The sequence below is a fragment of the Macaca fascicularis genome, chromosome X (assembly GCF_037993035.2).
Source record: "Macaca fascicularis isolate 582-1 chromosome X, T2T-MFA8v1.1".
NCBI lineage: Eukaryota > Metazoa > Chordata > Mammalia > Primates > Cercopithecidae > Macaca > Macaca fascicularis.
Window position 1 is genome coordinate 2,165,202 of NC_088395.1, and position 24,634 is coordinate 2,189,835.

Sequence of the window (24,634 nt, forward strand, 5' to 3'; positions counted from 1 at the left end):
CACTGCACTCCAGCCTGGGCGACCAGGCAAGACTCCGTCTCAAAAAAAAAAAAAAAAAAAAAAAAACTGTTGGATCAAGAATGAAAGGTGCACAAAGGCAGGCAGGGAAGCCCCTTCCACCATGGGCCCTGGAATTGCATAGACCACCTTCTAAGGTTTGTCTCTTCTCATCCTCCCAAGTCTAAACGAATATAAACAAACAGACTAGAAGTCTCTGATGGGATGGGGGCAACTCCAGAGATCGGAGATTCAGGTTCTGAATCTCTGATCTGGGTGAGGCTGGGGAGCTGCAATTCCAGAAAGCAAATGAAGCCTGTGCTGTGATTCAGACCATTTCTTGGTAGCAAGAGTGTACGGGAAGAAGGATGTGGACTGGGCAGGAGAAGGAATGAATGCGGTCAGGACGGTGGCTGGAGAATGTCTGAGATGGCCACGTGCAGAGATGAGCGGGCTGCCTGCGTCTCTCACTGTGCCTGGGACGGGCGGTGACGGAGGAAACGGATTGCACATGAGAGTCAGACACCCAGTGAAGAAACAAAAGCAGCTCGCAAGGTGGAAAGGACACAGACACAGACACTCAGGAGAATGTGGCCAAGGGATCGCCACCATATACAAACTGACAACGTTTTCTAAGAATGTGGCCAAGGGACCGCCATTCTGTATGCACTGAAGACGTTCCCAAAGCATGTGGCCAAAGGACCCCCGCCGTGTACACACTGAAGACATTTCCGAAGACTGTGGCTAAGGGAACGCTGCCAGGTACACACTGAAGACGTTCCCTAAGAATGAGGCCAAGGGACCGCTGCAGGGTATACACTGAAGACATTCCCTAAGTATGTGGCTACGGGACAGCCGCCATTTACGCACGGAAGACGTTCCCTAAGAATGCAGCCAAAAGAGGGCACAAAAGACATTCCCTAGACATGTGGCCAAGGGACCTCCACCGTGTACACACTGAAGACATTCCCTAAGCATGTGGCCCAAGGGACCACCGCCCTGTGCACACTGAAGACGATCCCTAAGTCTGCAGCTAAGGGACCACTGCCATGTACAAACTGAAGACCCTTCCTAACAATGCGGCCAAGGGACCTCTGCTGTGCACACACTGAAGACGTTCCCTAAGTATGCTGCTAAGAGCCTGCTGCCGTGTACACACAGAAGAGGTTCCCTAAGAATGCAGCTAAAAGAAGGCACTAAAGACATTCCCTAAGCATGTGGCCAAGGGACCACCACCTTATATACACTGAAGACATTCCCTAAGAATGTGGCTAAAGGACCACCGCCATGTACACACTGAAGACATTCCCTAAGCATGTGGCTAAGAGACCACCACCATATAAACACTTAAGATGTTCCCTGGCCGGGCGTGGTGGCTCAAGCCTGTAATCCCAGCACTTTGGGAGGCCGAGACGGGCGGATCACGAGGTCAGGAGATCGAGACCATCCTGGCTAACACGGTGAAACCCCGTCTCTACTAAGAAATACAAAAAACTAGCCAGGCAAGGTGGCGGGCGCCTGTAGTCCCAGCTACTCCGGAGGCTGAGGCAGGAGAATGGCGTAAACCCGGGAGGCGGAGCTTGCAGTGAGCTGAGATCCGGCCACTGCACTCCAGCCTGGGCAACAGAGCGAGACTCCACCTAAAAAAAAAAAAAAAAAAAAAAAAGATGTTCCCTAAGAATGCGGCCAAGGGACCTCCACCATGTACACACTGAAGACATGCCCTAAGAATGCAGCCCAGGGACTGCACTGAAGCTGTTCCCTAGGCATGTGGCCAAAGGACTGTACTGAAAACATTCCCTAACCATGCGGCTAAAGGACTGTCTCAAAAACATATAAATTACATTAAAATTAAATTTTTTCAGTTAGATAAAAGAAATTCAAAGTTCTAACACATCACACAGCAATTATAGTTAATAATAATACATCGCATCTTTCAATGTACACACTGAAGACATTCCCTAAGAATGTGGGTAAGGGACCGCTGCCAAGTACACACTGAAGACATTCCCTAATAATGAGGCCAAGGGACCACTGCCATGTACACACTGAAGATGTTCCCTAAGAATGTAGGGACGGCACTGAAGACGTTCCCTAGGCATGTAGGGAAGGGACCGCCAACACATACACACTGAAGATGTTCCCTAAGAATGTAGGGACGGCACTGAAGACGTTCCCTAAGCATGTGGGGAAGGGACCGCCAACATATACACACTGAAGATGTTCCCTAAGCATGAGGCTAAAGGACGGCTGCCTTGTACACACTGAAGACATTCACTAAGAATGAGGCCAAGGGACTGCCACCAAGTACATACATTCCCTAAGCATGTGGTTAAGGGACCGCCGCCATGTACACACTGAACACATTCCCTAAGAATGTGGCCAAGGGACTGCTGCTGTGTACACACTTAAGACGTTCCCTAAGCATGTGGCCAAGGGATCGCACTCACTGAAGATGGTCCCAAAGCATGCGGCCAAGGGACTGCCACCGTGTACACACTGAATACATTCCCTAAGAATGTGGCTAAGGGGCCGTCACCATGTACACACTAAAGGTGTTCCCCAGGAATGAGGTTGAACACTGAAGATGTTCCCTAAGAATGCAGCCAAGGGACCGCACTGAATACATTCCCTAGGCATGTGGCCAAGGGATCGCCAAGGTGTACATACTGAAGACATTCCCTAAGAATGCGGCCAAGAGACTGCCACCAGGTACACACTGAAGACGTTCCCTAAGAATGCGGCCAAGAGACTGCCACCAGGTACACACTGAAGACGTTCCCTAAGAATGCGGCCAAGGGACTGCCACCGTGTACACACTGAAGACATTCCCTAAGAATGTGGCTAAGGGAGCACAGCCATGTATACACTGAAGATGTTTCCTAAGCATGTGGCCAAGGGATCAATGCCGTGTACACACTGAAGATGTTCCCTAAGAATAGGGACTGCCACCTTGTATACAGTAAAGACGTTCCCTAAAGTCCAGCCATGGGCCTGTGAAACATCCGAGGAAAGAATGGTGTGCCAGATTCAGTCATCCCACCGCTGGGTGTGTACCCCAAAGAAAAGGAAATCAGTCCATCAACGGGATACCTGCACCCCCTGTGCACTGCAGCACTATTAACACTTTCAAAGACATAGAATCAACCCATGTGTCAATCTACAGATGAGTGCATCAAGAAAATGTGGCATAGACACACAAAGGAATAGTATGCTGCCATGAAAAAGGAAATCCTACCATTTGCAGCAACATGGGTGGAACTGGAAGATACAATGTGAAGTGAAATGAACCAGGCACAGAGAGACAAATACCATATCATCTCATATGTAGACTCTAAAGTTGAAAGCATGAATGCAGAGGGTACAATGGTGGTTGCCAGGGAAGAATGCTGAAGTGTTTGCCAAAGAACATAAAATTTCAGTTGGAGGCCAGAAGCAGTGGTTCATGTCTGGAATCACAAGGCTATGGAAGGCTGAGGAAGGAGGATCACTGGAGGCCAGAAGTTTGAGACAAGCCTGGGCAACATAATGAAACCCCATCTCTTAAAAAAAAAAAATTAGCTGGGTATGATGGCATGCCCCTGTAGTCCCAGCTACTTGGGAGGCTGAGGCAGGAGGATTGCTTCAGCCCAGGAATTCAAGACCCGCCTGAGCAACACAGCAAGACCCCATCTCTACAAAACTTCAAAAATTTTAAAAACCAGGTGATGGTGTGCACCTGTAGTCCCAGATACCCGGGAGGCTGAGGTGGGAGGGTCACCTGAGCCAGAAGTTGGAGGCTGCCATGAGCTATGAACATGATGCTGTACTCCAGCCTGGGTGATATGGTGAGACTGTCTCAAAAACATATAAATTACATTAAAATTAAATTTTTTCAGTTAGATAAAAGAAATTCAAAGTTCTAACATCACACAGCAATTATAGTTAATAATAATACATCGCATCTTTCAAAAAGACTAAAAGTAGATTTTACATATTCTCACCACAAAAAAAACTAGGTGAGGTGACATAGGTTAGAGTTAGGGTTATGTGAATATGTTAATGAGCTTGATGGTTAATATGTTAATTAGCTTGATTATTAATGTCAATTAGCTTTTATGTTAATTAGCTTGACTGCTAATATGGTAACTAGCTGGTTTAATCATTGCACAATGTGTACATGGACTAAAACATCACATCGTACCTCATATATATATATAATTTTTTTGTTAATGAAAAATAAATGTTCTACAAAAATGACTCATTTCCAGGCAGAAAGCAAAACAAGTCCCAGTTTCGAGGACAACTGTGACATATTTAATGGTGTCTCTCCTCTTAACACAGTTTATATGACCATGACCCAAGGGGCTCCAAGTTTCCAAGGAAAGGATTCCAGTTATGTGCTCAAGGAGTATCCACACTGGGCCGGGTGCGGTGGCTCACACCTGTCATCCCAGCACTTTGGGAGGCTGACGCGGGTGGATCACCCGAGGTCGAGTTCGAGACCAGTAAGGCCAATATGCTGAAACCCTGTCTCTACTAAAAATACAAAAACGAGCCAGGTGTGGTGGCGGGCGCCTGTAATCCCAGCTACTCAAGAGGCTGAGACAGGAGAATGGTTTAAACCCAGGAGGCAGATCCAGTTTTGGAAGCGATTTAAATTCTAGAAATTCTGCAGTAACTGGCTATTTGATACATTCTCAGAGTGTCTGCCTTTCCAGTTAAACACAAATAAAGTAGGAGTCCAGTGACCTCAAACACATTAGGGTAAGAACATATAAGATAAAAGCCAGTTGGAGCCTGAGTGTAAAAAAAGGCAATCACTCCTTCTGCATCAAAACATCTGCACCCACGGGTCCACCCGTCAGCCAAAAGCCACCTCAGCAATGCTCCCAAAACAGGGAAAAAAGAGTTACCCTCTTTCTTTAATGCAAACCTTCTAAGATAACGCACAATCTATGAGCTCACATAAATTAGGGCACAAAGAACCCAGCTGAAATCCTGGCAGAGCAAGCACAACTTCTGCTTAATCGTGAATTTATTTATTTATGTAGAGACAGGGTGTCACTATGTTGCCCAGGCTGAACTACAGTGGTGCAATCTCAGCTCATTGCAGCCTTAACTTTCCGGGCTCCAGCGATCCTCCCACCTCAGCCTCCCAAGTAGCTGTGACCACACATGTGTTCCACCATGTTTGGCTAATTATTATTATTATTTTAGAGACTGCATCTCTTGCTTTGTTGCCCAGGCTGGAGTGCAGTGGTATGCTCACAGCTCACTGCAGCCCCCAACTCCCAGGCTCAAGTGATCCTCCTAGCTTCGCCTCCTGAGTAGCTGGGACTACAGACATGCGCCTCCATGCCTGGCTAATTTTTTGTATTTTTAGTAGACATGGGATTTAGCCATGTTGCCCAGGCTGGTCTCAAACTCCTGGGCTCAAGCAATCCACCTGCCTTGGCCTCCCAAAATGCTGGGATCACAGGCATGAGAGCCACTGCACCTGGCCATGCAGCTGTTTTGATAAGCAATTCTGAGAAAACGCAAATGCCCCCCTGGCTCTTTTGTGATAATATTAACACAGATGACCGAATTACAGTGACAAAAACCTCACACGTGTTACCTAAGGAAACACAGAGCCCACAGGTTCCATCTGAACTGTTTCTCAAACCAGGACGAATAAGTGGATTCCAATTAGTGCCTAGAGAAAAAAGGAAAAAAGTGGCAAAAAAAAAAAAAAAAAAAAAAAGTAGAGCAGTTTCAACAAACTCCAGCCCTCATTTTTAGAAGGTCCACTTGCCAAGAACAGTGTTTACGTTCATAAATTGTTTTTCTGAATTTCTTAATGGTTGGGGAAAAAAAGAAGTCAACAGAGCAATAATATTTCTTGACACAACATTTATATGAAATTTAGTGCCCATGAACTGGGACTGGAATACACAGAGTCTCGCTTTTGCCGCCCAGGCTGGGGTGCAGTGGCACGACCTCGGCTCACTACAACCTCCGCCTCCCAGGTTCAAGCAATTCTCCTACCTCAGCCTCAGTACCTGGGATTACAGGTGCCCACCACCATGCCCAGCTAATGTTTGTATTTTTAGTAGAGAGGGGGTTTCACCATGTTGACCAGGCTGGTCTTGAACTCCTGACCTCAGGTGATCCACCTGCCTTGGTCTCCCAAAGTGCTGGGATTAGAGATGTGACCCACCGCACCCAGCAATGGATGCTTTTAGACACAACGGAAGAACTAAGTTGTTGAGAGAAGAGAATGTACGGTCCACAGAGTCAAAAATATTTCCTCTCTGACCCCTTAAAGTTGACACCATCAGGGTATTGAAGCCAAGGACCTCCTGCATCTGACTGCAACACAAAATGACAGGCAGCCGCAGCTAGGGCGGAGCCTGGCTGCAAAGCCCTGAAACCTGAAAGCTTCCCAGAAGTTGCTCAGAAAGGAATCCATGCAGTTTGAGAAAACCTGGAAGAAATGAGCCAAACTCTGCTGTTTTCATGGTCTGAAGAAATGAGCAAAACACTGCTGTTTTGCTGCGGATGGTCCTGTGAGAGTTTGCATTCTCTGTTCACCAGGCAGGGGCATGGCGAGTTCATTTTATAAAACTCTCGGGTGAGCCCCAGGATTTGACGGAGAGGACAGGGCGGCGTGCCTGCGATCACGGTGGGGCAAACAGTAGAACTGTGCCCAAGCACATCTGAGACTAGGCGCAGGAAGGATCCGCCGGCGCAAAAGCAGGGGCTGACTGCGCCAGGAATCCGGGCTCCGGACCGCCTCTGCACTCATGAGCAAATCAACGTCACCACCGAGATTTCGGCGCCCCAAAACAGCCCAGCCCGCTCCTTCCCACCAGCTGCCCCTTTACTAAAATATCCCAAACCTTTTCCTCACTTTCCCCAAGCTGTTTTCCTCACCCTTCGGACGCCCGCTAGGAAAACAGTGCGAAGCAGGCAATTCTGCAAAGGGGGAAAAACCCAGCAGTTCAGAGTGAGGCCTGTACAAGCTGCAAACAAAACCAAACCGAAACATCCCGCCACTGTGAGGAGGGAGTGTCACACAGGCCCTCACGGCAACTATGTCGGGGTGAAGGAAATGTCTCTACAAGAAATCCTCAAGGACTAGAATTACTCCTAATGGGAGAAACGTGTAAACATGTCCCACTTAAATGAACATCATGATGCAAATGCTTAGTTATGAGGACTGAAAATGAACCCCTTTCAACCCAAAACATGCAAGAAAAAGAAATTCGACATTTTACTGATACCTAAGGGCAGGCAGTCAACCAATAGCGCACAGAAAGGCAAGTTTGGGCAGAGGGGCACATTCCGGGCAGAGGGGCACATCCGGGACTTCCTGTGTTTCTCGGGGGCGGGGGGGGGGCATTGTTTTCTTAGGAGGGAGGAAAAGAGGGAGGGAGGAAGGAAAGCAGAAAGGGAAGAAAAAAGGGATGAAAGGAAAAGGAAAGAGGAAGGGAGAGAGAAAAGGGAGGGAGGGACAGAAGGAGGGAGGGAAGGAAGAAGAGAGGGAGGGAGAGGAGGAGGGACAGAGGGAAGGAAGGAAGGAGGGAGGGAGGGAAGGGAGAGAAGGGAGGGAGGGAGGGAAGGGAGAGAAGGGAGGGAGGGAGAGAAGGGAGGAAGGAAGGAAAGAGAGGGAGAGAAGGAAGGAAGGAAAGGAAGGGAGAGAAGGAAGGAAGGGAGAGAAGGAAGGGAGGGAGAGAAGGGAAGGGAAGGGGAGGGGAGGGAAGGAAGGGAGACAAGAAGGGAGAGAAGGGAGGAAGGAAGGGAGGAAGGGAAGGGAGGGAGAGAAGGAAGAGAAGGAAGGAAGGGAAGGGAAAGGAAGGGAAGAGAAGGGAGGGAAGGAAGGAAGGAAGGGAGGAAGGAAGGATTGGTTGGCTGAAGAAAAGGGAGGGTTGGAGGGAAGGAGGAGGGAAGGAAGAAAGGATGTGACAGGAGATGAGGAAGACAGGAAGAGAGGGGAGATAAGGAGGCTGCGGGGAGAGGGAAGGCGCTGATGCCATCCGGATCCATCCAGGCTGCCTCGTCCATCGGGCCTCCTTTTATACAACTACCCACTAAGTGAAGGAACTGGCAAAAGGGAACGCTTTCACCAGCTGCCGACTTGATTCACTTCGATATTTTGATGCCAAAACACCCAAAAGTACATCATAACTTGAGGACAGACAGATGAGAAAGAGGAGCACAGAAGTGACTGCGGGTGCCCTGGAAAAAGTTGCTTTAAACAAGGACCACAACAAAAATAAAAATAGTAACAACAAAAACCCTCCCTCCACTCCCAGAATCAAGGGGTTCAGACCAGACCAGCTGCAGTCCGGACGGGCACGCGGCAGACGAATGAACGAGCAGTTCATGTAGTTCTCTGGTTTATTGAACAACAGTCCAACTTTAAAGCATTAAATAAGAAGCAACCATTTAGGAGGGGAACAATGGCTTAAAAATAAAAATGAAGACAGAGCCAGAGCAGTTCACATTTTTCACATGAGTGACGAAAAGCAAATGATTGAGACGGAAAGGGAACGTTGGCAATGCTACAGAATAGAGGCCCCGGAGGCATGGGCTGCCCTGCGTCCCCAGCCTCCGGGCAGAACAGAGAGCAGCCCCAAAGCCTGCCCCACTGTGTCCCTTCCAGCTGCCCTTCTGCTGAGAACACCCGGAGCTGAGGCTTCCAAGTTCATGGCAGAACCGCTTCCCTTAAAAAGCAAGCAAAGGTTACGTGGATTTCTCCCGCGCTTCCTTCTCTAGACTTACACCGGCTCAGGACGTAAGGATAGAATTCTGTGCTGCTTGTAGCCCTGAGAAGTCAGCAGCTGTGAAATGCAGGTAGTTCCTGCTTCACCCTCTGACACCCAGAGTTCTTCGGGTCTCGGCAGAACATTGCCTGGAGCTGAGTGGGGTCATCCCTCCTAGACACCGTCCTCCCCAGCCCACCTTGTCTTCACGGAGGCAGAGAACCTGCTGCACGTAGAATCCAAGCAATACGCTAAGCTTCATTAAGCATTTTTCCTCCACTTAAAAAGCAGTTCTACATGTTGGAAAACATCTTTGTTTCCCTGAATGACTGAAAGCAACTCGCAAGAATCCAGCCACGGAAAACCCCTCCGGTGGCAATGTTTTAAAATTCATTTCCCCTGTGGTATTGAGTTTAAAAGAGAAGCAGCAAGAGTCCTTTCCGGTAATCAAATCAAAAACACCCTATGTGGAAAAGCTGGCCGCATGGAGGAACTGGACTTTTAGGGCTGACACACACAAGACATAACCTCCAGACCCGTGAGCCGCCCACTTTTGTTTAGTTTTGAGACAGAGTCTCACTCTGTCATCCAGACTGGAGTGCGGTGGCGCAGTCTTGGCTCACTGCAACCGCCACCTCCTGGGCTCAAGCGATTCTCCCACCTCAGCCTCCCGAGTAGCTGGGATTACAGGCGCACGCCACCACACCTGGCTCATTTTTTTGTATTTTTAGTAGAGACGAGGTTTCACCATGTTGGTTGGCCAGGCTGGTCTCGAACTCCTGACCTCAGCGTGAGCCACCACCCAGTTTTCAAGGACCAACTCCACAAAGTGAATTTTGGCAGGGAGCAGGAAGCAGGCTGACAGCAACCTGTCGAAAATACAACACAGTCCACACCATTTTTTTTTTGTTTTTTTTGTTTTTTTGCTTTTTGTTAAGTACCTGCATTTTTTACTCATCTGTCACATTTTTAACCAAACATTAAAAAAAAAAAAAGGTCTCTCAGGGCTCTCTTTTGAAGAAGGGCATTTTGGCTAAAAGGTCTCTCCCCATTTCCCAGAAGCAAGAGGTCCCCGCTTGCATGAGAATGTAAACATGAATTCAGTGATCTGGACCTCGCAGAAGTCACACATGATGATCAGGAAAGGTTCGTTCGACGCCACCCAGAATGTTCCTGTGTGTCTTCTAAACCCTCCCAGGGAGAACTTGAATCAGATATGGTATGGTGTGGGTCTCAAGTATCTGTGAAGGAACAGCTCCTCTAGGCTCTGCTGCATGCGGGGCGTTGAGCATTGCAATTCCCAAGCAGAAGTCACCAGGGCCCCGGGAATAGGGGAGGAAAGAAACCCACTCAAAGCCGCCTCTCTTGTGTCTTCTTTTTTCTTTTTGAGACAGTCTCGCTCTTGTCGCCCAGGCTGGAGTGCAGTGGAGCGATCTCAGCTCACTGCAACCTCCACCTGCCAGGTTCAAGTGATTCTCTGGCCTCAGCCTCCAGAGTAGCTGGGATTACAGGAACGTACCATCATGCCTAGCTAATTTTTGTATTTTTAGTAGAGACAGGTTTCGCCATGTTGGCCAGGCTGGTCTCCATCTTCTGACCTCAGTTAATCTGCCCACCTCGGCCTCCCAAAGTGCTGGGATTACAGATGAGAGCCACCACGCCTGACCCTCTCTCGCTTCTCGAATCTCTTTCCTTTTTCCACCTTCTAGGTGTCAAAGACAGTGGATGGTCTCTGAGGTTCAAAACCAAGCTGACCAGGTGAGTATTTACAGCAAAGCATCCAATGGGCTGCTGCGGGGATGACCTGTAAGACAAGACGCTTCCTCGCTACAGGAAGCTGCTGTCCCTGATGCCAAAGAAACCGCCGCTGACGCCGTCCCCCAAGGAGAACACCTGCTCCTGGTCCAGGCCCCACTCCCCCTCATCCTGGTCCTCGGGTTCTGCCTCTGCCCCACTCCGGGCGTTCTCATACAGAAACACCTGCTCGTCCACGTGCGCGGGGGCCAGCCGGTTCCTCTTGGCGCTGACCACGTTGGCGGCGGAACCAAAGAGACGCTCAGGCGCGACGCGCGTGGCTGTCACGCACCAGTACTTCTGAAGCACCTTGGGCAGCAGGGGGAAGAGGGCCAGGCGGTCCGACCACCACTTGAGGGGGTCTTCGTTGAGGCCGAGCACCTTCTGGGATTTGAAGTTGCTCAGCTCCTCCACCACCTGGGCGTGCCATTCTTCCTGGTCCTCCACGCCGCCCGTCTGGCAGAAGATCTCGGCCAGCATGTTGTTGATGACGCTGGTGGGCGGAGGCGTGGACGTCCGCATGAGCTTCTTTACGGGAGGCTCCTCGGGCACCGGGAAGATCTTGTCCTCGGCCGGCCGGTAGCCGCCGTCTTTGACCTTGTCCAGCAGGCCCTTGGCCTCTTCCACTACGCGGTTCTCCACCTGCTGCCGCTCGAAGGCAGAGAGGAAGGGCAGCCTCTTGTAGCGGGGGTCCAGGAAGGTGGCGACGTTGAGAAACATGTCAATCTCAGGCGTCTCCTGGTAGGTCTTGGAGAGCTCCTTGGCGATGACCTCCTTGGCCATGCTGAGCTCCTTGGAGTCGGTCTCCTTGATGTTGAGCGTGGTGTTGAGGAGCATGTGCAGCAGCGGCTTCACCATGCTGATGGTGGGGTACCTGGAGGCTGACAGCATCTCGGCCACCTGCTTGAAGGGCTGCAGGAGCTCGACCAGCCCCTCGATGGTGGCCCACTCGCTGGCCTCCAGCATCAGGTGGTGGTTGTTGCTGTCCTCCACCAGGACCCCGGCGATGACGAACTGCTGCTCCTTGAGGCGCTGCAGCATGGCCAGCGTGCTCCCCCACCAGGAGACGCGGTTGCTCACCAGCATGCAGTGGGCCACGTTCTGCTGCTTCTGCTTCTCATAGAGCATGTACATGGCCACAGCAGACTGCTGGAAGTACTCCACCAGTTTTCGGCAGCGCGACAGCAACGCCCCCAGCTTCGGGAGCTGGAAGGCCTGCTGGATGCCGGCGTTGAAGGTGTGGCCCAGGCAGGGCATGTGCACGGCGATGTCTAGCAGGGAACACGCCTTCACGATGTCCTTGCCGTAGTTGGTAGTGGCCCCGAAGACCTTGGCGCTGATGCCCCACTCGATGAAGACCTCGTAGAGCACCCGCGTGATGGTCTCCGCCGTGTTCTCTTCGGGCACCTCGAAGGTCTTCAGGCAGCGGGAGCCCACGGACAGGCAGTTGGGGGCGCCCAGGCCCAGGAAGTGGGCGGCCAGCGTAACGTAGGCACGGTTCTGGTTCTCGCTCCTCCACATGTCAGTGGAGATGCCACACCAGGTGGCCTCGGCCAGCTCCTTCAGGATCACCTCCCGGACGGCCCCGTACTTCTCAGGGATGGCCTTGGTGGAGATGTACTTCCGGCTGGGCAGCTCGTACCGGGGGTCAGCCGTCTTCAACAGCACCTTGAAGGTGGGCTCGTCCACGATGGAGGCCGGGTACAGCCCCTCGCAGATGAGGCCCAGCACGGCGGCCGTCAGCTCTTGCTGCTTCTTGCTGTCGTAGCCGTGGCCAGCCTTGACAGCCAGCGCGTCCTGCCCGGGCTGCTGGGACGACTCAGGCTTCAGCTTGGAGAAGGCGGTGGCAAAGGCCTCGCGCATCTGCTCCGTGTTGCTCTTGACAAACTCGCAGAATTCCTCGGGGTGGTTCTTCTCCAGGTGGTAGGACAGGTTGGAGGTGTTTCCGGAGTAGGCGATCTGGGCCATGCAGATACGGCAATAGATTTTCTTCCACTGCAGGATGCATCCCTCGGCATTGGTGTCAAAGCCAAAATACTTCCACACCTTGCTCTTGGCGCGGGGGTGGGCCACCAGCTTCAGGTCTGTCTGGGAGCTCTCCAGGCTTTTATTCTCCATTGCTTCTCCACTGGAGCCTGCCTGCTTGGACGGCCGCTCATGCGTGGGGACCTGCTGAGAAGGGCCAAGACAAACACAGCATGAGAAGGGACCCAGGCAGATGTGGGAGCCCTGCTGGGGAGACAGCCGGGGTGCCGGGGCAGCTCCGCTTTCAACCAAAGGGCACTGGGGCCGGACGGCTGGACCTTCCTTGCGGGTCACTTTTGCAAAGCGGAGGTGGGAAGCTAGCGCAGGAACACACTCTTTCTTCTACGTCAATCCAACGCAGCGGTGCCGCACGTGTCAAGGTACAGGTTTGCGAGTGAGCACGGCATTTTTGCAGGGCTGTACCTGACAAGTGCCTTTTTTTTTTTTTTTTTTTTTGAGACAGAGTCTCGCTCTGTCACCCAGGCGGCAGTGCAGTGGCGTGATCCTAGCTCACTGCAACCTCCGCCTCCCAGGTTCAAGCGATTTTCCTGCCTCAGCCTCCTGAGTAGCTGGGATTACAGGTGCCTGCCACCATGCCCAGCTAATTGTTGTTGTTTTAGTAGAGATGGGTTTCACCATGTTGGTCAGGCTAGTCTCGAACTCCTGACTTCAGGTGATCCACCCGCCTCGGCCTCCCAAAGTGCTGGGATGACAGACGTAAGCCACCGCGCCCAGCCTGACAGTGCCCTTCTCATCGCAGGGGCTTGTTGTTCCTGTTCTAAGAGCTTTGCCAAGCACCTGCCACGTCGGAAAGCTGCGTAGATCTTTTCTGGGGACGCCACCTACATAGAAGAGTCCACAAGCGGCCAGGCAGGCCCCCTCTCCCCCGGCAACCATCACAGCAAGAATCGCTGTCGAACGCCACCTGAGCTTCATTAACTGCATTAAAGAAGCCAAACAGGACCTCCATCTGGCTACAGCCGGATTTCCTAGAGCTAAGAGGCATTGCACATTCTTCTCCAACTTTATGGTTTAAAATGAAGCCATGTGGAATGTCACAGGCTTTGTTTTTAGCACAGGTACATCCGTGATCTGTAAGCACATCTGAAGAAGCATGGATTTCTCAATCCCTGGAACTTCTCAAAATGCCCATTGTATCCAGTCACACCTGTGGGCAGAAAGGCCCAACTGGGTAAATATCACACACCTGTGCAAACATCATCGGGCACTTGGTGTGGAGGCTTAGATGACCCCGAAGCCAGTCCCCAGGGTTCCTGTTGAGGCTGAATACTCACACATACAGGCCCTTCCAGGTGCCACGCAGGAGGCCACCTCTGTGACTGGGTTGCCCAAAATGACAGCTGGGCTTTGTTAAAAGGTGTAATTGTATCTGCAGGTGTCCAGTACAGCACTCAGGAGGGTAAACAACGAAATGCACCACCCAAGCACGTTCAGCGTGTCGGGACAGTCAGTGCAAGGAAGCATATTTCAATGATCACTATAGTGGGTTGAAAAGCGACCTCCTCTGCCAAAGAAAATCTGTATCCACCTGGTACTTGTGACCTTGTTTGGAAAAAGGGTCTCTGTAAATGTATTAATAATGAAAGCAAAGATCTTAAGATCAGATTATTCTCAGTCGGGGTGGTCCTAAATGCAGTGACCAGTGTCCTTAATAGAAGACAGAAGAGGAGACACAGACACAGAGGAGAAGGCCACACGAAGACAGAGGCCGAGACTGGAGTGATGCAGCCACAAGCCCAGAGTGCCTGGAGCCCCCAGAAGCTGGGAGAGACAGGAAGGATCCTCCCCTGGAGCCTCCAGAAGGAACTGCTAAAATCATGGTGGATTGAACAGTGGTCCACAGAAAGATCTGTCCACATCCTAAAGCCCAGGACGTGGAATGAGATCTTACTTGGTTATAAGAAATTTTGTAGATCTAATGAGTTAAGGATCTGGAGATGAGGTCATCCGGGATTCGGGTAAGCCCTAAATGCGGTGACAAATGTCTTTATAAAAGACAGAAGAGGAGATACAGACATGGAGAAGGCCACATGGAGTACACAGAGAAGGCCACATGGAGAGAGAGACAGAGGCTAGAGTGAAGATGTGGCTGGCCTGAAACCCAGGGACACCGGGAGCCCCCAGGACCTGGGAGAGGCAGGAAGCACGCTCCGCCTAAGCCTCCGGAGGGAGCGCAGCCCTGAGACACTTTGATTTCAGACTTCTGGCCTCCAGAACTGGGAGAGAATAAGCTATGGTTTTAAGCCCTCCGGTTTCTGGAACTTTATTACAGCAAGATATTCTGAAGGTTAATTTTGCCCCCAATAATGAGTAGAGGTCTTAGAAAGGCCCCCCGTCTTCATGGGCAGTCGCGGCCTATGTTGCTGGCTTTCCATCACCGGTGCCTGTCCAGCGCTTTTTAGGGAGCCGCCACCATGTGCCAGGTGAACTGGGCATTACCATAGCCTAGCAGCACTGCTTCCCAAGAGTAGGGTGCAAGGATGGGGGTCCTCTGACCAACGCCAGCATCCTGGTTTGTTCTAAGGTAGCAAGCCAAGAGAATGAATAACACAACCGGGACTTCCAGCAAACGGGGAACCCTCAAGCTGCATGTTCTGCAGCCGAGTTAGGGTGGGGCCCCTGGATTACACAGTCAGCGGAGGCAGAAAATCATCTCAAGAGGCCTCGGTCTAGCTCTGAAATGCTCGCTTTTAAGTCTGACCTGAGTGAGAGGACACAGCTGTTATCAGATCCTCCATCGTCATCGTCATCATCATCATATTATTTGGCTGAAACAGGTTTTGGTACTTGGGGGAAAAGGTTTACATTCCATTATTATTATCTGTGCTATTAGGCTGAAAGAGGTCCCAGTCCTCAAACAAAAGTTTACATTTTATTATTATTATTATTATTATTATTATTATGAGGCTGAAAGCGGTTCTGGAACCTGAAGGAAAGGTTTCTATTCCATTATTTATTACTACTTTTATTATGATTAGGCTGGAAGAGGTCCCAGTGCCAGTAACAAAGGTTTATATTCTAATTATTATTGTTATGGTTGTTATTATTATTAGGCCGAAAAAGGTCCCAGTACCTGTAGCAAAGATTTTTATATTGGCACCAGGTGCAGTGGCTCATGCCTGTACTCTCAGCACTTTGGGAGGCCAAGGCGGATGCATCACCTGAGGTCAGGAGTTTGAGACCACCCTGGAAAACATGGTGAAACCCCTCCTCCACTAAAAATACAAAATTAGCCGGGCGTGGTGGTGGCACATGCCTGTAGTCCCAGCTACTCGGGAGGCTGAGGCTTGAGAATCACTTGAACCCAGGAAGCAGAGGTTGTAGTGAGCTGAGATCACGCCATTGCACTCTAGCCTGGGCAATAAGAGCAAAACTCCATCTCAAAAAGAGAAGAAAACAAACAAAAAAAAGATTTATGTGCTATTATTACTATTATTTTTAGGCTGGAAGAGGTCCCGATACCTGGAAGAAAAGTTCATACTCGGTTATTATTATCTGTCTGAAGGAGGTCCTGAAAGCTGGAGCAAACGTCCAAATTCTATTATTATTATTATTATTATTATTATTGTGATTATTTGACTGAAAGAGGTCCCAGTGCCTGGGGCAAAGGTTTCTATTCTATTATTATCATTGTCGTTATTATTATTCGGCTGAAACAGGTCCTGATACCTGTAGCAAAGGTTTATATTATTATTATTGTTATTATGCTGGAAGAGGTCCCAAATACCTGGAACAAAAATTTTCATTCCATCATTATTATTATTATTAGGCTGAAAGAGGTTCTGGAACCTGGAGCAAAGATTTGTATTCTATTATTATTACTTTTGTTATTAGACTGAAAGAGGTCCCAGTAACAGAACAAAAGTTTATATTCTATTATTATTATTAGTTGGCTGAAAAAGGTGCCAGGACCTGTAGTAAAGGTTTATATTCTATGATTATTATTAGGCTGAAAGAAGTCCGAGTACCTGGAACAAAAGTTTATATTTTATTATTATTATTTGGCTGAAAAAGGTTCTGGTACTTCAGTCAAAAGTTTATGTTCTATTATTATCATTGTTATTATTATCATTTGGCTCACAGGTGTCCCAGTACCTGGATCAAAGGTCTATATTCTATTAATACTATTCTTATTATTACTATTTGGCTGAAAAGAGGTTCTGGTACCTAGAGCCAAGTTTTATATTCCACTATTATTGTTATTTGGCTGAAAGAGGTCCTAGTACCTAGAAAAAAAAGTTTATATTCTATTATAATTATTATTACTATCATTAGTATTGGTCTGAAAGAAGTCCTAGTACTGTGAATGAAGGTTTATATTCTATTATTCTTCTTATTTGGCTGAAAGAGCTCCCAGGACATGGAGCAAAGTTTTATATTCTATCATTATGAGCATTATTACTATTGCTATTGTGATTATTGGGCTGAAAAGAGGTCACAGTACCCTGAACAAAGGTTTATATTCTATTATCATTAATATTATTGTTATTTGGCTGAAAGACATTCCAGGAGATGAAGGAAAGGTTTATATTCTATCATTATTATCATTATTACTATTATTACTATTATTGAGCTGAAAGAGGTCGCAGTACCCTGAACAAAGGTTTATATTCTATTATCATTAACATTATTGTTATTATCTGGCTCAAAGACATTTCAGGAGATGAAGCAAAGGTTTATATTCTATCATTATTATTACTATTGTTATGATTATTACTGGGTTGAAAGAGATCACAGTACCCTGAACAAAGGTTTATATTCTCATTATTATTATTATTATTTGGCTGAAAGACGTCCCAGGAATGTGAAGCAAAGGTTTATATTTTATCATTATTATCATTATTCCTAGTTATTATTATTATTGGACTGAAAGACGGCCCAGTACCATGAACAAACATTTATATTCTATTATTATTATTTAGGTGAACAAAGGTTTATATTCTATTCTGATGATCATTATTATTATTTGGCTGAAACAGGTCTAGTACCTGGAGCGAAGTTTTGTACTGACAGCAGAAATTCCCAAACCCCTAACCAAGTGACTCCTGGATGGAGGCACAAGCAGCTCCCTCCTACATATCTCCTGCTGTCAGAATCCCATGGGACTCTCAGGTAAAGCATCGCCCACAGCAGGTGGGTTCCACCTGAACCCACGTAACAGCCACAGCGGAGCTGGCCTTTCGTAGTGAGTACCCTCCCTCCTCCTTCCTCCTCCCTCGCAGTGCTTCCGTGCACACAAGGTCACAAATAAAGGTTGCTGCAAACCAGCCTCTCACTGTCTCATTCTTCAAGGCTGGTGCGGCATCCCAGGGCGGGATGGCGGGGGATACTCCCCAGAACGCCCTCAGGGGGCCGGCGACTTCACGTTTCCAATTGCACATCCATGAGAGGCCAGTAGACGTGCCTCACATGACTCTTACCAGAACGACACGTCACAAGACACCAGTGTGAAGAAGCAGAGGAAGGAGCCAGCCGCCGTCTATCCCTTTGTGGATGAGGCCGACAAAACCCTAAAACTCAGCCATTCATCTCCCTAAGTTTTTGTTATTTTGGAAATGACAATCATTTTTATTTTAAAAAACATACAACACATGGCCAAAGGGTAGCAAGTTTCTGTTCGATGGGAGAAATAAGTTTCAGTGACCTACTGCACAGCGTGGTGGCTATAGTTAATAGTGTATTACGTATTTCAAAATAGCTAAAAGAGGTTTTTATTTTGATTTATTTTTTTTTATTTTTATTTTTTGAGACGGAGTCTTGCTCTGTCGCCCAGGCTGGAGTGCAGTGGCGCAATCTCAGCTCACTGCAACCTCCGCCTCCCGGGTTCACACCATTCTCCTGCCTCAGCCTCCTGAGTAGCTGGGACTACAGGCGCACACTGCCACACGCAGCTAATTTTTTGTATTTTAATAGAGACAGGGTTTCACTGTATTGCCCAGGCTGGTCTCAAACTCCTGAGCTCAGGCAATCCACCCGCCTCAGCCTCCTAAAGTGCTGGGATTACAGGCGTGAGCCACTGTGCCCGGCCCACTAATAGATACTTTAAATGTCTTGTGTGCAGTGTATACTGCTTGGGTGATGGGTACACCAAAATGTCACAAATCACTACTAAAAAACTTACTCATGGAACCAACCACCACCTGTTCCCCTATAATCTATGGAAATAAAAAAAAAAAAACAGAAAAACAGGTAAAAGAGATTTTAAATGTTCCCACCACAAAGGAAAAATAGCAGGTGATAGATGTTAGCAAGATTTAATTATTCCACAATGCCAACATATAGCAAAGCATCACAATGTGCCCCATAAATGTACACATTTATATATTTATATAAAAATATCAGTTGTTTTCATTTACATCTACATTATATAAATACAACTTACTTGTATTTTATATTTATAGAAAAGTATAAATTATTCTAAAAATATATATATTTAATAAAAATAAAATATATAAACAATAAATATATTACATACATTCTTGGTAGTAACATGTAACTGGCCTGTTACCATTACTTTTAAATAAATTGTTAAATATGTTTTAAATTTCTGTTTTAATGTCTAACAGGATGACTTATTGACTGTTATAGTCCACAAAAACAAAAACTGTCCGGGGTCCTCATTTTTTTGAAAGGGATTCTATGATCAAGAAGTTTGAGGCCGGGCGCAGGGGCTCACCCTTGTAATCCCAGCAATTTGGGATGCCAAGATGGACGGCTCACCTGAGGTCAGGAGTTTGAGACCAGCCTGACCAACATGGAGAAACCCCGTCTCTACTAAAAATACAAAATTAGCCAGGCATGGTGGCATATACATGCCTGTAATCCCAGCTACTCGGGAGACTGAGGCAGGAGAATCACTTGAACCCGGAAGGCAGAGGTTGTGGTGAGCCGAGATCACGCCATTGCACTCCAGCCTGGGCGACAAGAGCAAAACTCGGTCTTGAAAAAAAAAAAAAAGAAGTTGGAAAACTGCTGTTTTTACTTCTACCTGATTTCTTTTTTTTTTTTTTTTTTTTTTTTTGAGACGGAGTCTCGCTCTGTCGCCCAGGCTGGAGTGCAGTGGCGCGATCTCGGCTCACTGCAAGCTCCGCCTCCCGGGTTCACACCATTCTCCTGCCTCAGCTTCCCGAGCAGCTGGGACCACAGGCGCCCACAACCGCGCCCGGCTAATTTTTTGTATTTTTAGTAGAGACGGGGTTTCACCGTGGTCTCGATCTCCTGACCTTGTGATCCGCCCGCCTCGGCCTCCCAAAGTGCTGGGATTACAGGCGTGAGCCACCGCGCCCGGCCTTCTACCTGATTTCTAATAGCCACTGTTCACTACTTATAAAACCAACAAGAATTAACTTTCCCTTTATAGGTTAAAAAAAAAAGTTTGAAAAGTAGGACTTCTATAAATAGCTTTGTAAGTGGGCCAGTTGGCATATTTTTCGTAAATACTCACTCCTGTGGTACAGCATTTACGAGTCCATTTTGCATCCCAGAAAGTGAAGGAATATTCTGTGGCCTATTATTTACAATAGAACTTTTAAGAAAAATTCTGTACAGTACTGGAACTGGGCTTGACTATAGGCACCATCAATTTTCTCTCCTTTGCAAAACTCATTGATGCATCAGAGAAAATGTAATTTCTAAACAGATCACCCTGTTATTAATACTGCTGGGTAGAGACTTTCTTCACTCAAGACGATCATTTTCAACAGATTTCAGGCCATATCAATGTTCAAGTTTTGATGCCATACTAGGATATTAAATACACTGATTAGATCACCTATTTTTAAATCCAACCAACAGATACACCTTACTGAATGGGCCACATGGACAGTCTTAAGAACACAGGGGCAGAACCTTTTATAGGAATTGTCAATTTGCTTCTAAACCCCCTCTGTAAAGGCATGACCAACATCTATGATTAATTTGTAATTATCTTGTTTTTCCATGATAAACTGGAAGAAGACACCATTTAGGAGTGGATTCCAGCCGTGATTTCTTCCTTCTCATACTATATAAGTCAACTCATGTGGAATGTGTAACCCAGGCATTCCTTTGTAAGATATCTAAGAACAAGCTCCACTTGGAAGTCCTAAGAAAAAACTGCCCTTGCTTCCAATCTGCAGTGGGGAAACTGGCCCTCGTGGTTATTCAAACAGCTTAGCTCAAATGCCCTGGACAAAGTTCAACGTTTCCTCACCAACAGCAAAGGTCCACCAGAGAGAAGCAAATAAAAAACGCCGTTTAGGAAGCTGGCCACCAGCAGACCAAGGAAAACGGCATTCCTCCATCGATAACAAAAATTAGTTTTAATCCATACACAGGAAGGGGCTCGATGAGGACAAGCTACTGAAGTTAATCTTTAGAGAAGACCATTCTGTTTCGATACCCACCGGGTACAGAGTCCCTTGGCAGACACGTGACTTCACCAGAAGCTTGTCCTCTTTAACAACCTTCTGTTGTTGTTATTTAATCAATAAAAGGAAAAAAAAAAGAATCCACCCCTCCTTTCTAATGCACAAAGAGCAAGTTTTTCAAAGGCCAGCATTTTGGTGAGCTGCTGCAGGAACCCCAGCCTCTTCTGCCAGGGTCCACACAGGCCCTTAAGAAGGTTTAAGGGGACCTTTCTGTAAGCAAAACTAAAACATCATCTTCTGAGAGACGCCACACAACTGTTCGCTGGCTGTAAACCGTTTACCTTGCAACTGATTACTTACTTCAAACAAACATGCTCTCCTGCCCTAGGAAGGCCTGACTGCAGTTCCTTTACGCTCCTTCTTCTACGCACTTGTAATTATGCTAAGCAGGTTTAAAAAACAAATACTGAAGCCAGCCTGGCTGAAAAAGAAAAGCTTAGCTCACAGAAAACTCAAAGCTTTTTCTGGCTAGAGGCGGGAGAGAGTGAGGCTCATTTTAAAACATCCACTCCAGGCACGCTTCTCAAAGTGTGGAGCTGGGACCCCTGGGGTTCCCTCAGTGGGTGCAGAGTGGAAGTCGAAAGTCATTTCACAATAAGGCACCCAAGCGCTTCGCCTGGCTGACTCCCAGTCTCCCAGAGGCGTGCAGCAGTGTCTTCCAGAGGCCTCCTGACATGCCACGAAACCGTCTACGGAGGCAGAAATAACAGCTCTCTTCTTAGGCTGGACATTTAAGACATATGGGGCAACGTACACCCCCACCCCCACCACACTGACCCTCTGAACGCTCTGTTTTGGAAAACTGTCATTTTTGAAACAAAGTGTCATTTAACCTAACATGGAATTATCATTCCCTTTATACCAGTTCACAAATAATTGTTTACAGGTTTCTAGGTTTAAATTGAGAATATGGGCTGGGTACAGTGGTGCTCTGTCTGTAATCCCAGCAGTTTGGGAGGCCCAGACTGGAGGATTGCTGCAGGCCAGGGGTTCAAGACCAGCCTGGGCCACATGGTGAGATGCCATCTCTACAAAAGATTTAAAACATTAGCCAGGCGTGGTGGCTCACGCCTGTAAACCCAGCACTTTGGGGGACCCAGGTAGGAGCATTGCTTCGGCCCATGAGTTTCAGAGCAGCCTGGGCAACATAGCAAGACCCTATTGCTACAAAAAAAATTAAAACATTAGACAGGTTTGGTGGCTCACACCTGTAATCCCAGCAGTTTGGGAGGCAAAGGCAGGAAGATCGCTTGAGCCCAGGAGTTTGAGACCAGCCTGGGCAACACAGCAAGACCCTGTCCACAAAAAATTTAAAACATTAGTCGGATGCAGTAGCTGGTGCCTGTAATGCCAGCACTTTGGGAGGCTGAGGCAGGACTGCTTGAGCCCAGGAGTTCGAGAGTAGCATGGGCAACATAGCAAGACTTCATCTCTACTTCCTATTACAAAAAATAAATTAATAAATTCTGAACCTGCAAATCTATGAATATAAGTAATCTTCATACACAAAACACAGTGGCGGTCCTCACTGATGAGTTCAGACAGTAAACGAGTCCTGCAAAGTTGGAGATCTGTGACTCAGAGATGTTTACAAAGGCCAAGGAAACAAAGTTGCCACTTACCGGGCCTGCCCTCCCCACCAGACCTCCGTGGCTCCCCAGTGCCCGAGCAGCAGCCCCTGCGTCCCCTCTGGAGACGTTCTCCGGAGAAGGGCCCGTCCTCACTTACCCTGGGGTGGGTGGGGGTCGAGGTCCCTGGGACGCCCCCTCCTCCCCTCCGGGGCCTGGCGGGGGCGCGCGGTCACTGGCCGACCGCAGGTGGCAGGCAGAGCCGCCTGCGGTCTGGGGCGCGGGGCGTGCGAGCCCCCGGGTCCCCGGCCATGGCCCGGAGGTGTCAGGGTGGGCCGGGGGGCGGTTGCACGGGGGCGGCTCGGTTGGAGCCCGACCTGGACAGGCGGGGAGAACACACGCGCGGGGAGGGAAGGGCCAGGCCGGGCCGGGCCAGCGCGGGGGGCGCGCAGAAGAGCCGGCGGGGACGGGAAGCGCGGGGCGGGGAGGTCCCAGGCGCGCACGCCCCCCGCAACCCCGGCCCCACCGCGACCCCCGCCCAGTCCCACTTCCGGGAGCGCCACCGCCTCGCCAAGGTCACGCGGAGACCCCGCGCTCCCGCCCCCGAGCCCGCCCCGGCCCGCGCCCGCGCCCGCGCCCACCCGGGTCCCCGGAGCCCCGACCCCCACCCCGCCCCGCTGACCTGGCTCCAGGAAGCCCCCGCGGCAACGCCGTAGCAGCTGCGCCAGGATCACCGCGGCGCCGGCCGCGTAGACCCGCAGGGCCGCCCGCGCCGCAGACAATGGCGACATGGCTGCCCCGGCCGCGCCGCCGCCGCTTCCGCGCCGCCCGCGGGACTCTGCGCCCGCCCGCCCGGACCGACGGCGGAAACGCGCCCGCCCCGGACCGCCCCCTGCCCGCCCCGGACCGCCCCGGCCTGCGGGGACCCCCCAACCCCAGACCCCGTCCGGGCCCGCTGGGATCCCGCACCGCCTGCAGGACTGGGGACCCCGAGCGGACCACCGACCCCAGCCAGGACGCCCCCCCCCCGGGACCACAGACCCCAGCCAGGACCACCCCTCCAGGACCACTGACCCCAGCCAGGACCACCCCTCCAGGACCACTGACCCCAGCCAAGGCGCCTCCCTCAGAACCACAGACCCCAGCCAGGACGCCACTCCAGGACCACTGACCCCAGCCAGGACGCCCCCAGGATCACTGGGGATCACAGTCAGGACCCCCCACTCAGGACCACAGACCCCAGCAGGGATCCCACACACACACCCACGGCCAGGACCACAGACCTCAGCCAGAACTTCCCCCCGCCCACCCCCAGGACCACAGACCCCAGCAGGGACCCTCCACACCCCCACCAGGACCAACGACCCCAGCCAGGACGCCCCCAGGACCACAAACCCCAGCCAAGACCCCCACCAGGGGTCACAGACCCCAGCCAGGACCACCCCAGTACCACAGGACACCCCTGGGACCACAGACCCCAGCCAGCACCCAACTCAGATCCATAGACTCCTCCCAAGAACCCCCCCAGGACCCCAGACCCCTGCTGGGACCCCCAAGGCCACAGACACCCCCACTGGGGCACCCCCAGACCACAGACCCCCCCCCAAGAACCCCACCAGGACCACAGACCTCCACCAGGATTCTCCAGGACCACAGATCCTCCCAGGGTCCCCCCAGGACAACAGACCTCCACTCGGACCCCACTACCAGGACCCCTCTCCAGGATCACAGACCCCTACCTACTGGGGCCCCCTTCCAGGACCTCCACCTCCACCAGAACTACCCCCTGGACCGCAGGCCCCAGCCAGCACCCCGCAAGACCACAGACCCCTGCCAGGACGCCCCCCAGGACTACAGACCCCAGCTGGGACTGCCTCCCCAAGACCCCACACTCCAGCCAAGATGGCGGAACCCCATTCTGACCCCAGCCAGGACCCCCACCATGGGATAACACATCCTCCAACCAGACCCCACAGGGGACCGGGACTACTACGGGAACCACGCTCCCCATCTTAGCCAGAATCATGGAACCCCACGCAGACCCCAGCAGGGACCACAGACCCCGACTTGGACCCCATAGGGAACCCCAGAT

The 24,634-nt window shown here is 50.0% G+C and overlaps 2 protein-coding genes across 5 annotated transcripts in view; both read right to left on the reverse strand.

The window, feature by feature from the left end:
- The window catches only part of LOC141406861 (polyprenol dehydrogenase-like), a 320,805-nt gene extending 297,421 nt beyond the window's left edge, over positions 1-23,384 (reverse strand). The window contains exon 1 of the mRNA XM_074029269.1: positions 23,225-23,384. Within this exon, the coding sequence (XP_073885370.1) occupies positions 23,225-23,333 (109 nt within the window). The 5' untranslated portion in view covers positions 23,334-23,384. The remainder of the gene's footprint in view (positions 1-23,224) is intronic.
- Positions 8,348-23,384, reverse strand: LOC102129069 (E3 SUMO-protein ligase ZBED1). Of its 4 annotated transcripts, none has more exons than XM_065537812.2 (2): positions 23,225-23,384; positions 8,348-12,689 (listed from the first exon to the last, which is right to left on the reverse strand). In XM_065537812.2, the coding sequence occupies exon 2, from the start codon at positions 12,636-12,638 to the stop codon at positions 10,554-10,556; it is 2,085 nt and encodes a 694-aa protein (XP_065393884.1). In that variant the 5' UTR covers positions 12,639-12,689; positions 23,225-23,384; the 3' UTR covers positions 8,348-10,553. The 4 variants fall into 4 exon arrangements, with proteins under 4 accessions (XP_065393884.1, XP_065393883.1, XP_005592931.2 ...); XM_065537811.2 differs by having other exon boundaries at positions 8,348-12,692; XM_005592874.4 differs by lacking the exon at positions 23,225-23,384 and adding an exon at positions 22,703-23,122 and having other exon boundaries at positions 8,348-12,692.
- Positions 23,385-24,634: the final 1,250 nt, after the last annotated feature.

Excerpts from the sequence above, each read along its gene's own strand:
- LOC102129069 (XM_065537812.2), bottom strand. The coding sequence starts at position 12,638 with ATGGAGAATAAAAGCCTGGAGAGCTCCCAGACAGACCTGAAGCTGGTG.